Raw genomic sequence first — 13851 nt, 5'->3', positions numbered from 1 at the left:
AAGAGAACAGAATTTAAAAGTTAAGTTCAAAAATACTTAAGCCCACGGTATCTTAATGTTTATGCAAAAGACATGCTAGATGCTCATGCAAGACATCTCGGCGCTTATGAAGGCCTCCAAACAAGGAAAATACTTTCACAACTCACCCAGCTTTTCACATTTACATAGGATAAGCCGTTGTGGTGGTGAGGTGATGGATTCGTTAACTTGCTGAGAAAGAAAAGTATCTTCAATTTAATATTGTTCGCTGAAGTCGATTAGCACAAATCAGCGATGTAAGCAATAAAACGCAACCATGTACTTGAAGTATAAGAAACAGCTTGCAAGTTCACCCGCAATAAAATTTTAATAAAATAAAGTGTGGCTACATCAGATGTACGAACAGCGGCACTCAAGAGAGTAACAGCAGCTCTCTTAAGAAACAGTATTTTTGAGTTCAAAGTCACACCTTGTGCATAAAACTATATTCAAGGAATTGATGAAGCCAGTCATTGATTAGATGCGCTACAAAATACACCCAATCCAATGATAATTCGAAAACTGAGAATAAGAGGAAATAAAGTGCATTCACACTTAAATTATAATTACCAAACGTTTCCAGCGTAAGTGGCTGTGTGAGCAAATGAATAAGTGCATTCTTCTGTGTAGAACTCATAAACGCCCGAGCAAAAACTTTTAGAATTTCCATTCTATGGTAGAAATTGCTTACTTTATGAGCCATATCTCTTCAGCTTAATAATTTCAATTTCATGATCTAAAAATCAACAAAAACAACTTCAAAATATGCAAAGAGAATGTGAAAAGATGAAAATAAACTGACTGGAAATTGTAAATTTCAAGTCGTTACGTTCTTTTATTCTGTTTCGTTAGGTTTTTAAGCCATCTTCAGGGGTTAGAAATTATTTATTTTATTTTTATTTGTTTTTTAATTAAAAAGCGCGAGAACGACAGATTATTAGCGAACCTGAAACCAAGAATCGAATAGGCGTCGTAAGCTAGCTTCGAAACTTGTATGTAATTTTTTATTCCTGAGGTAATCTCTTTTCTTTCATGAACAGGTTCATTTGGATTCCATCACAATCCATTCCATATATTCTTATACACATTCTTATGTAAATATTTGGTGATGGAAACATGGTACTTGGAAGTAAATTCTCTTAACGAACAGAACAAGTAGAGATGAATAAAAATTTTAATACAGATTAACGAAAAATAAGATGGAACGAACATTTAGGCATAGCCCTTCAGACCAGTAACTAGTAATTAAATGATAAGGCAATGTAATTAAAGTAACATCAAAAGATGTTATGAATGAAGCGATATCGTTAATTTAAAAACTGATCTGAAAATCTACAGAGAAATCATTTTAATACTGGAAAAGACTTAAAAGAAAACGGACGCTACTTGGATGTTCTCACTTCAAAGGATATTCATCGTTTGTTCTCTTTCTTTTCTGTCTCCATTTTTTATTTTCTCTTAGAGTTCGAAAAAAAAATCACTAATTAAAAGTCAGTAAATTATGTTTCTTAGAATATTTCCTTTCAGATTATGACGGCAGAACTCTATTTGAAATATTAATTAACGTCAGATTGGGTTTTAAACTTTATTTTTACCTTCTGCCGAATTGTTAGGTCTTTCTTCATCGTCGAATATTAAATCTGTACTTCTTTCTTTTACTCAAGATTTCGAAGGATCAACGACCTATAACAATAATTTTCTATCGCTCATACATCTAATCTACTACAGAGAGGCTAAATATTGAACAGTAATTAGTTTAGAAATTTGTCAAGTTTACATAAACGAGTTTTTATTTGAATTTTGAATTCATTGAAAGAGACGATTATGAATTTTCATTGAATCAGTATCTGATTTTTTATGTAAGGAAATTAAAGAGGAAAATTATGATTTATTCAAAAGAACTTAAAACAACTCTTGTCATAAACATTCTCCTCCTACTGTACTAAAAATTTCAGAGAAGATTTGTGGAATTCTTTCCAAAAGCCTTAGTTTTAAAATTAAGAGTATAAACAGATAGATTAGGATGTAAAAAGAAGAATTTCAAGGCTGATCACCCAAGCAAAGCAACAAAAAAAAAGGTCAATATATTCAGGTATTCTAAAATAATTAAGCTTAATGTTTATTATTATTATTATTATTATTATTATTAACGAAGAGGATTCACCAGCCATAATTATTGCAAATAATAAGCTGATTAGGAACGAGAAATATTCAGGCACCAAGTCCAGTAGCAACCAAGTCTTATCAAGAATGTTTTTTTCTGGTTTCTCAACAGTTCAGACTGGCCCTTCTACAATTTACCCAATAATTATAAGCATTGTTTGTAAAGAAATAAATAAAAGGATGTATTTTAAAAATTACAATTTTTTTTAGCTCACCTGTTAATATTCTTTTTGCCGCAGTGGTACGGCAGACGAGCCTTCAGATAGGAGTTAATGTCAAGCTTTTGCAGAGTATAATGCATGGTCTGTTTAGCAATCCCCAAGGCGATGAAAAACAACGCCAATATCCTACCTGGAAGCGCTTTTAGCTTTTAAACTTAATTACAGCTCTCTGCAATCGAAGAGGGCAATGATGAACGTCTCAAGATGCGATGTAAACCGGTCCACTAAAGCAGTCAAAGAAGCACATGTTAACATAGTATGAAAGTTGATGCATGGTTATCCAAATTCTGTTCTTTAAACCACTTATTACGAAAAAGAAATAGGGTTTCGTTAAGAGTAAATAAATTAGAGTAAGTTGTCCGGGGAAGATATTTCTTGAAGGAGGAAAGTAATGGCACAATCTGTTGCTACTTTGATGGATCTACACAGGAGCACTCCGGCACAAACTGTTATAGAGTTTGAACAATTGCGAAACTGGTGTTTAGACTAAGATCACTGATATATTTTAAATGCTGTTGGCTAAAGGAGGAGCAGCAGGAATATTATAATAAGCTGAGAATCTTTTCGTATAATCTGGCAGCGGTCTAGGCTAAAACACGAAAGCACAAACACGGCCAGAAATGGATTTGCAACACCGTTTAGTGGTCCTGAAACAACGGTCATCATTACAAAAATAATTTTGTGACAAGGACATTGTTTTGGAGTAATATTAAAAAGATAAGAACTAGTGCCACCAAGCTAAAAACGTATAAAAAAGGGTTCAGGATGAGTCGCAAAGTTTCTGCTCCCTCAGTGCAGAATGCAATTAAGAGTTTTAATAGATATGCTGGGTTATCTTTCCTAAGTTAAGAATTGTGATGACAGTGTTGGGGTGACAGGATAACCTATTACTAGTTCAGTGTGCTCGTTCCGCTAGTACATGGTTTGGTGCTTTAAGGAGAGACATTCAAGGGAATGGTTGGAATATTTTGAGTTCTGGAATAACTTGTGATATTCCCAGTAACTTCCGATTGCTTCTGGGAGAGGACCTGTTTGTGTAGGGTGGGTTGGAAATAGAAAGATAAGAACCCATTTGGCTACTCAGTCGCCTAATAACAAGAATAGAGAGGAGGAATTAGCTAAATAGTTAACTTACTCGATTCACACATGGAAATTCCAGGTTCAAATGCAGCTCCAGGCCCATAGATTTTCATTTCTTAGGAGCTTCTTAACGAAAGAGAAGTGCACTAAAAAAGCTGTGAACGCCAATAACCTCAGATGTTGATGCTCCTTAAATTATATGTTATAATAATATCCTAATAACTACATAATAAAAAACCGTTAGATGCCCACAACTGTAAGAAAGAAACCAATTAAGTTAGATCAATGTAGCCCAATAGTTATTTAAACTCGCACTTCATATTTTGCTACGCCGCAGGAAATCAGTAAAAGAGCCGTCCACGGTATCAATGTAATCTCACGGAAGATGGGGATTTGAGAACGCAATGGGACTTGCAGGCATCAGGAATAACTGAATAGTTGGTGGTATCAGAAAGTACAATCAAAAACCAAGCGAACGTGACAGAATACAAGGTCCTTGTTGACCAGAAGGCGGTACCTTCTGATAAGGTTATAATTGGGTCGGGCCCCAGAGTTGATATGAAATTCTATGCAAAACTTTTCCTCAGAGGAAAATTTCGAACGATGGTAATATATAAAAGTTCTGGTCAGTCATATGTAGTGAATTAATTGGGAAGAAGGCTCAACAATAATTAAATAATCAATTTTAACCAATAACTGACGATTACGAGAGGCTTCCTCAAAAGTATTTTACGTCTGCGTTACACTTTATGTAGAGAACTGAAACTTTAAAAAGGCTTGTACATTTTAAAAAGGTATAAATATGTAGTTTGAAATTATAGAACTAAACTTTCATACAAAATATAAATTGCAGAAGCTGCTAATAGCAGTTACCATAAAATTATATAGAATTATTATTTTTCATTAATAACACTTACATCAATAATGTAGGTTGAGCTCTGGAACAAAGAATTTACTTAAGCAGCTTCTCTAATTGCTAAATTTGATGGCGGATAGCATTACACCATTTTTCAAGATTCATTTTCATCTCCTCTTGGACATGAACTCCTCTTACTAAACCTAAATTTAATATCCTTTCCCCCGATGAAAGCTAGCACTACTAACAAACAATGAGTCTTTTGAGTCTATATAACGGGCCGGCCAGGTCAGACCACCACCTAAACTGTTCCATTATTTTGACCCAACGTTCAGAAATTTCATTTACTTTAATTAAGAAAATTGAAATTTGTAATTTAAAACATTTTATTATAAAAGACTTGGTTTTATAATCTACAATTTTTTAAATGTTTCTAGGAACAACAGCCGCTTTTCTGTATGCTTTGAATAGTCATCAACAGGGTTTTTCTCTGCATCAGTGTTGAGTTTTGTCTCGTACGGTGTTCTTATTTTGGCCTCTTTAAGGCCCTGGCCCTTCCAGCCTTGATCCCACTTGTGACTAACCTTGACGAAATGGTGGGACTTGCGAACTAAGGAACTAGAGACTAACTGTCTCTAAAATACCCGATTCTCTGTGGCTGGAGAAGGCGCTTTTGCGCGCTTGCAATAGGAATGTCAGAGGCGAAAATAAATTGAGTCTACCAATCCTACCAAACGCATAGTTTTAATGGTTTTATAAGTACAATCGAAAATAGAAGAAAACACATAATTCGTTGTTTTTATCAGTTTAGATTATCCTGTTTTGTAAGCTACCCAATAGATAATTTGTTATCATCAACGAAGAACATTTGGGTAACTAAAAAACAATTAATTATATTTGAATTAAGCTAAACTTACGATGCGAAAATTCTTAAATATACAGTAAAAACCCTAAAGTTTAAATGGCTTAATTTATCTTTAAATGGTTAAAACTTTAAACAAAAAATTTTAATTTTTTAATAATTATTGACTAATAAAACTGGAGGTTAGTTTTTCAAATTAGAAAGAATTGTAAAGATATAATTATCAAGAAGATAATGAAATCTACAGGAGATAGGCACCGTTTAACCGGCAATAAATTTAGTTGAATAGACTAAAAGACACAAATATGCAGACCTGTTGCACCCAGAGAAGAAAAGCCGGAAAAGGAAATGGCAGCAAGATGAAGGAAGTAAAAAGCACTGTTGAAAAGGAGTGTAAACAAACAGAGAGAGAAATACCATGACCATGATATAGTACATTCGTATCCATAACATTGGGAAGGAACAATGGCCAACTGGCAGAGCTGTGAGGTGCTCACTGTTAATCCTCACACTTATTTCCTTTGCTTAGGTAAATGTTTGCGAATAAAACTGAGCAAGTAGGTTTTCTTAGGACTGGTAGTGTTCTTCTATACGTGAGGAGGCTGGTAATTCATTTTAGGATTTGAATGGAATTTAGCTTGATTGGTTGAGTTAATCGATCTTGATTGTCTACATACTTGTCTATAAGACGGATGTTAAGAAAATATCTATTTATTTTAAAAGGTTTCGGTAAATATTTGCCGATTTTAGAATATTTTAATAAAAATGATCTATTTACGGCTTCAAGACAAATTAAGCTTAAATGTAACATAATGGTATCCAATTATGAGTTTTGGTGAACCATTCTAACTTCTTTCAGAATGTCACCATATCATTCAATTACTTTGTTAACTGTAGATGTCGAACCCATCTGAAACAGGTTCATATTTAAAAATAAGTATGTATAAATTTCACCTCAACATCCCCTTCGTACACCAACTCGCAAAGATTAAATATCAAAAATTCCATACTGCTCTCTCCACTTGCTCCAATCCTCCTCGCAGACTGAATCGCCAGTGGCCCCGCGACTTCCTTGAGGTCTGAAGACCTAAACATCATTAATATCCCGCAGAGAGTGCTGCCACTGGGTAGTTTCTCTCCTCCTGCTCTTCACGTACCAATTAATATTGTATTTCCCGATTTACTTATTGAATATATGTATATACAGATTATAGATAACTTAATAAATTAAAAAAAAAAAGTATAAATTTCAATTTCAGGATGTTGTAGATATTTTATGCATTAATACAGACCAAATTAGAAATCCAGTTATTTCTCAATTTATTATAATTATTATATTCAGCTTAAAAAATAAAAATAAAATTTACACAATTAGTTACAAACATAAAAGCTGTTTGTAGAAAATTTATGCTAATGTAGTCCACAGAAATTCACTTTTAAACAGAGCATGAAACCGAGGTTATATACATACCTGTACATATACAGCTGACAATGATTTCCTCGTTCGTGGTTCATCATGAAAACCATGATGTTGAATACAGGAGTTAGAACATCACACTCTACCTACCTCTTCATCTGGTAAACTAAAGCGGTCGTATCCTAACTGTAGTGGCTTAATCAAATGGAAATGCACCTTGTATTGTTGTTGATACTGTTAGCGTTAAGCATAATATTGTTGAAAAGGGTACTTTTATCACATTGGGTCCAGGCTTTGTTCAGTAACCTCTACTGTTTCAGCAATATTGATTTTACCTATTTAAATATTTTATTAATATCAGTAATAATATGATTTTTATAAATATAAGAATATATATTAAAATTTTAATTTACATACTAACTTTTGTACTAAATTATTCTTAAATTTCCTTCACTTTTTCCTCAAACCTGGCGCTGGAAGCTGAATTGAATTTATTGCCAAGATATGATTATGTCTTAGATGATTTCATAATCTTGTTGGAAGGATAAACTTTTACTCGAGGTGTACAGGATGCGGGCGCCTTTTCAGGAAAAGTTTGTCTTTTCTGTTAGTCTTTTACTATTAAACCCACTTCCTTGAAATTTTACATCTGCAACCTAATGACAGAGAATTCAAATTGTAAAATCTGGACAGTTATTGTTGTTAACTTTATAAAAATTAAGATGGCTGATGTTTTACTTGCACCAGACCACTTGGTTGTAATGAAAGAAGGTTGAAAAGTTAGTGTTATTCTACAAATTCACGATTGGGAATTGTAACACATTTTTGGTTATATACCCAAGATTTTGTGATGAACTTTTGTGTGATCTCAAGCTGATTGGTAACAAAGTTATAGAAAAAGTCACAATTCAATTGTAGCGGCCAAATGAGTTAAAGAAAAATGAAGTGACAAACGAAGTACGTAATGTTACAGGCTTGAAACTTAAATTTACCTAAGCAGGAAATGATTTTAAACTACAACTAGACCAATCATCTATGTCGTTGGAGTATGTAGGTCAGTGAATAAAAATGCTGTTTTAATAGTTAGATTCCTGGTTGGGTTCCTTGCTGGGCTGTGGTTTTTTCAAAATATCGTTAGATAATTGGGTTCACAAGAGACGTTTTTTTTGTAGAGATTGTGAGAAAGAAGAGTCTCCCCCCTGCTGAAGATCTATGACACTATGGATGTGAGAAAATCGGGCTTAAGGATAGTTAGCTGGTTTCCCTTAAAGTTACTATCCATTTCGTTCATTATTGCTCGATTGGATACTATCCAGTGATCTTTCGTTTCAACACTAATGGTAGCAGAAGAACTGGAAGCAGAGAAATCAACTATACATATTACAGAGATGGAAATAATGAACAGAGTGTATTTGTGGAAGAAGAGGATGGATCTTGAATAACAAATGAAGTGTCAGTTGCAGGGACAGCTTGCCAGCAGTGGAGTACTTACGTAGGCAGGGTGAGATTCAGTTCTTGTTGTAGTTGTCGTCAGTAAGGGAGTAGAAGAGAAGTGGATACTGGTCGATTGTCAACTCTCAACTGTAAGAGACACACAAGAACAGAACGGGGTCTTAACCTTGCCGCTATCGTCTCTTGTTCCTGAACAATATAATCTTCTCTGTTCACTAAAACCTTACACTATTCAGTTTACCGCCCATACCTTCTTTTTTTTTAATTTAAGGCGCGTCAACATCTGAGGTTATTGGCGCCTAGAGCTTTTTTTCAGTGTACTGCCGGCCTCCGGAGAGTGTTTTCTCAGATAACACTGTACATCACCGGGCAGTGAGCTGTAAGAAGCTCCTACGAAGAAAAAAATGTAAGAGCCTCCAGCTGGATTCAAACCCGGGATCTCCGCGTGGGAATCCAGTACGTTAACCGCATAGCTAATTCCTTCGCTATAAAACTTCCTATTGTTTTATTTTCTCTTTTTTCTATTCAAAAAATTTGCCTCTTCTAGGCGCACATTATTTTTAAGATATTTAATTTGGGCCAATTGAGTTTATAATAATTTGGTCAGGCCAAGAAATGTGCGTTTCTTTTAACACGCTGTGGAGATACATGGGGAAGGATTTTTGGACTAAAATTAAACAGATATTTCAAGTTGTCTGGCACATACTTCAGTAGCTGTATTGTTTAATAATTAGCTGCTGATTTCGTGTACAGCTGGGATACAACTAATTTTTTAAGCAGTTTGCTGTTTGTTATTATTTAATCAATACCATTCATTGGCAAAATCAATTATCAAAATTTATTCGAGATGAAACTGTTAACTGCAAGCTACAAAAGATTAAAAAATTAAAAAGAAATACTTTAGAAACTTTTGTAGATTTAGAGTCAGTAACAAATCTATTGAGAATTTAAAGATTAAATTTGGCTACTTCAATGGCCATTTTGCTCGTGAAATGCATAATGAGCAAATGTGAACGAATGAGAGTGATGATGAGGTAGAATTTGGCTGTGAATAAGCTAAACCCAATATAGATATACGCATCCATCACCAAGTATCTCTGTATTTCCTAAGGGTACAGAGAAGAAGCTTGATGAATATTGTGTTGTAGGTGTTGCTCACCAAGAACGCTCAAGATCTCTAAAGAAGAAGTTAGTATGAAATGGAAAATGGGATGGAGCTGATTTAGCTTAAACCGTCCGGAAGGTCAAAAGGAGCCCCCCAAAAAAAGCGTAACGACGAAAAACTCCTAAATTTGGCCATTTTTTTTCTCTCTCTCTTTTTCTATCAAAAATAAAATTCCCAAATTTTCTTTAAAATATAGGGTAAATATAGTCTCGTTTATAAGGGTAATTGTTTTTTGCAAGATCGCAAATTAAATAGATTTCGAGAAAAACTTAGCCAATAATGGGCAAAAATTGTTCTAGGCTTGTTACCTTTTTTTTGTAAACAACGTAGTGTCTAACTGATTTTCATGAATGTTATTGAAATGGATTTACTGATTACGGGAAGAATGAGCAAATGATGTTCTCGTTCAATATTACACTTTCTTTATTTCACTATTATTCTGCAATGAAAATGTATGAAAAAAGAATAATCTAAACAAAAATAGTAATCTGAGAATTTAAAGCTCAAATCGATGGTAGCGTGAGTGGGTGGAACTCCAGAATTGTAGAGAGTTGAAGAGGCGTAGGAACGGAATCCAAATAACAATAATGTAAAATTCGAATGCAGATTGTTAAAAGAAGCTTTTTTTTTTACGTTGTGTCCATTTGCATGTTACTTAAGATAAAGGAATTAACATTGGGGTTAACCTTCCATATCGTGAATGTTAAGGGACAAGGAATGTTTTTTAACTATTACTGATTTAAAAACAAACCAAAAATTGGTAAGAAAAAAGAATACTAAGATAAGACCGGCTAAAGAAAACTATGTTTGGAAAACTAAATTTTAAAAAAACACAGAATCATGCTAAATGTTTAATATTTAACCAGTCGAGTCAATATGAAACAAAATTTACAGCTAAAAACAGCTAAAAAAGAAGGTCACCATGGACCATGAAATTTTATTAAAAGAACGCATTTAATCCTGTTATAATCTCATGTTTCGAATATGTCTACATACCCTTCGCATTTTTGCAGTGATTAGGAATTGCCAGGGCAAGAATTTGATGGAGCAAATCTATTGATTGATTCTGATATCAATGTGCTGACTTTATGCCGATGGAGATTGTGTTAATAGTACCCATAGGTACCTTAATCTTTAAGGTACCAATGAGACCTTAAAATAATAGTTTTTAAGATACTCAAACACATGAATCTACAACTTTTACTTGTAACATTTCTCTATTAAAAATTCGATTTAGAGTTCAATTTAAGTATAACTTCTGAGAGAGAGAAGGCTGCTAGATTTCTTCTGAAGTAATAAGAATTAATTATTAGTCAAAAGTTCCAAGTTTAGAAGAAAATTTATGTTTACCGTTACAGAAAGTCGCATGAATGTTCACAGCAGATATTTGCTCAATGTAAACATCATTGTAAGGCTAAGAGTTCGCACAATAGAGAAGAAAAACTAGAATTTTATAAAATGTAATGGTAAAAATTTCATTCCATCTCTTAAAACTATAGATATAATCTTGAATGATGAAAAATTTTAACTACATCACGAAAACAGGTCACGGATGATTTTTAAAAGAATTGCGTTCAGCTAGAATAATACACTGTATTCGTTTGACTTACAAATTAATATCATAGAAATTGTGAAGAAGGTAACTAACTATAAATTGTAATGTTAAGTTGTATTTATGAATTATATAAAGACAGAATCTACTTTCAAATTATATTTGAGAAAATTGACAATTTGAGAAAAGAATCACATCTGTATAGATTAATTTTGTATTGATTGGATCAAAGTGAGATTGGCAAATTTAATACGTTTCTTAATGTTCTAATACTAATATTTAACGCTTTAATGATGCAAATAGTATACTACACCTTTCTTCATGTGTGTTTATTATTTCAAAATGAATGGATATGTTCATTCCATTCAAAGGAAACAAAACAATAAAAGGTTTATAAAGCATGAATCCTATATATTTGGCACAGATTACTAGAAAATTCTTGTTATGAATCAAAAGTTTCCTTCCTTTATTGGAAAAACTTCTGAGGATATTAGACCCAAACCAAATTTTACTCCCCTACAAAGTAGTGATGTAGAATGCGCTGTCCCTCTTTCTTCTAAATGCTTCTTATATTCTTTTCTATTTTTTGGCGACATTTCGAAGCTTATTTATTGCCAAGCAGTTTTTTTTTTTTTTTTTCTATCTTTATTGACCCACTTTTAAATTCAAATTTGCATCGTGGTTCATCTTTTGCTTGTGTAAGGTGGAGAAAAATATAGACATAATATAGGAAGACAATATTTTTAAAAGGAATGAAAAATTAAACTTTCCATACGAATTTAGTTGCAACTACGAATGTTAACAATCGAGCTTAAATCAATTAGTCACTGAAAGTCATATCAGTCACAATTGAATTTGATTTCTAAAATAAACACTTGTTGAAAGGTTGTTGACATGCGCATTGCTTTTTTGTATGGTTAATTATGTATTAAATTATCAAAAAAAAAACAACTCCAAATTATGTTGATTATAGTTGAAGTGATTAAGCACAGAATGCTTGGTAATATTATCTGTTGGCGTGGTATGTAAGCACAAAACAATGTGCACATGTCGGCTAGCCACTGGCGACACCACAATGACCATCCTGATGGTTACAGCTTCATACGTAGTCCGGAACTCTCGCCGATTCCCTCTCTCTCTCTCTCTTAGTGACTGGTGTACAGGGCAACACAAATCAGAACACAATGAAATACAAGGGGCCAATGGCGATAAATACGTCGTTTCCAGTGTAACAGTGTTACCCAGGGATCTTGTCGTTATTTAGTAGCAGAACACTGGCTGACCACAAACCATAAATATTATGGCTGGCCCTCACCCTCCCGCAGTTCACTCATCCTACGCCATCATACACCATCTCCTCTCTATTAATATGGTACCTACATTGTTATTTATCGCCATCAAATTATCTAACTGTTCCCTATCTACAAATGTTACTCTTAACTTAAAATATTATTAACAGACCTTTACCGAAATATGGGCAATTAATAACTTAGTGCTGTTTGCACTTTGTAATTCATTTACGATAACTCCATTACATTAACTTGCATATGACTGAAAATTCTCTTAAAATGGCATTCCAGTGCACTCAAAATGAAGTACAGCCTTAATCTCTACAAAGTTTTCTTAGCAACCACATTAGTCACTCTAACTTGTTTGGTTTTAGATAGAGAACATGCTTATCCCTGCCTGTTTTTTAGAGCTTACTGTGTTTCATAGTTTTCGAATTATTTCCCTAAATGTTTTCAATTCGAAGAAGGAGAGGGAGCATTGTTGCATAACTTCAAAAAGATTATTGGGCGCGAGAATATTAAGGCCTCCCAAAGAGTTAAGAATTGTCTAAGCTTTAATTTCAGATACTACAGCTTTCAAGAATTGAGTAAGTGTGTGAATCTTGAAATTGAGTTCTCCCCGAAAATCAGTTTGGGACTCTAGAATTCCTTTAAAGCAAACAAAAAAAATTAAATACATGAAAAATTTAAAAAAGCTTAAGTATTGTTTGGACTTATAGTATATTGTATTTGCAAGTTTGTTAGTCATAAGAGCTATTTTTCATTTGGTTTGACCCGCGACTTTGAATCAATAATTCCTAAACATAAAAACTGGATTTTATCTCCAAGATTCACTGAGAACTTGTCAATATTTTTACTATTACACCTTGCCGAATTGAATTTTCCCTATCTCCAACAAGCGATTCGAAACAAATAGCAAATTAATCACCTTTATAAAGTAATTATTGCCTCATTTTATTGTTTACTGTTTCATTCAGATTGATGTGAATGGTTTTTTTTGCTACATCTTGTTAAAGAAATCACAGTCCTAAGGGAAAGAGCTTCTCTAAGGGCTGGCAGCTGGTTTGGAACTCAAGTACGCCAACTACTCAGTTAATTCCCTCCTTCATTTGATGTTACATTTTGTTTAGATTTCAAAATATAACTAACAGCAAGCACTGAAATAAATCCCTTCAGAAGAAACGATTTCATCTTGAACTATACCAACAAGATTATAGTAAATCTAACCTGTACAGAATTTATTATCCTATAAATATGTAATCATCCAGTTAATGGAAAAAACGTTAGAAAATAACACTTATACTAACTCACAAGAGGATAAAGTAATAGTGGGTCATAAACACTCTTGGCCAAGATTCACCATAAACAGTTCAAACACTTTATAACCTAATAAAAAAATCTTATATGAAGCGCGCGCACTTAATAGTGTTACGATTCGATTAATTTAATGGGCAGCTATTTCAATATATTGAACATCACACTAGTTGTAATACAGCACTGAGTATAGCCGTCTTGATAGGAAATAGCAAACTATAGATGGTGAACAGTTTCATATTGCTTGGAAGTTTATTTTTATTGTTCAAACTGTATACTCAAGGGAGGAAATCGTAATAAAAAATAATTTTTATTATTATTATTTTGAAAATGGTAACAGCCTCAAATCCGAGGTGGATTGTAAGGGTGCAGATCTCTTATATGGGTGTACGTTTAAGTGTAGAATCCCAAAACTAGTACTCTACTTGAAGAGGTAGTTTACTGCAGCTGACCTGGCTGCTA

General features: G+C 33.4%; 1 protein-coding gene across 7 annotated transcripts in view; it reads right to left on the bottom strand.

Moving 5' to 3' along the window:
• Positions 1 to 13539, bottom strand: part of LOC141451219 (uncharacterized) — a 61334-nt gene extending 47795 nt beyond the window's left edge. The window contains exons 1-6 of one of the 7 annotated variants that reach the window (XM_074122427.1): positions 13387 to 13539; positions 7039 to 7273; positions 3538 to 6952; positions 2397 to 2626; positions 1614 to 1701; positions 589 to 754 (exon numbers count right to left, since the gene is read on the bottom strand). In XM_074122427.1, the coding sequence (XP_073978528.1) occupies positions 589 to 721 (133 nt within the window). In that variant the 5' untranslated portion in view covers positions 722 to 754; positions 1614 to 1701; positions 2397 to 2626; ... (1 more) ...; positions 7039 to 7273; positions 13387 to 13539. Of the gene's footprint in view, positions 1 to 588; positions 755 to 1613; positions 1702 to 2396; positions 2627 to 3537; positions 6953 to 7038; positions 7274 to 13302 lie in introns of those variants that run through there. The other 6 variants (XM_074122426.1, XM_074122425.1, XM_074122428.1 and 3 more) reach the window with 6 other exon arrangements.
• Between the last annotated feature and the right edge of the window lie 312 nt (positions 13540 to 13851).

The sequence above is a fragment of the Rhodnius prolixus genome, unplaced genomic scaffold, assembly GCF_049639745.1.
Source record: "Rhodnius prolixus isolate KJV_2025 unplaced genomic scaffold, Rpr scaffold_8, whole genome shotgun sequence".
NCBI lineage: Eukaryota > Metazoa > Arthropoda > Insecta > Hemiptera > Reduviidae > Rhodnius > Rhodnius prolixus.
The sequence above is the reverse complement of the archived record's forward strand: the minus strand, read 5'-3'. Positions and strand labels throughout refer to the sequence as shown.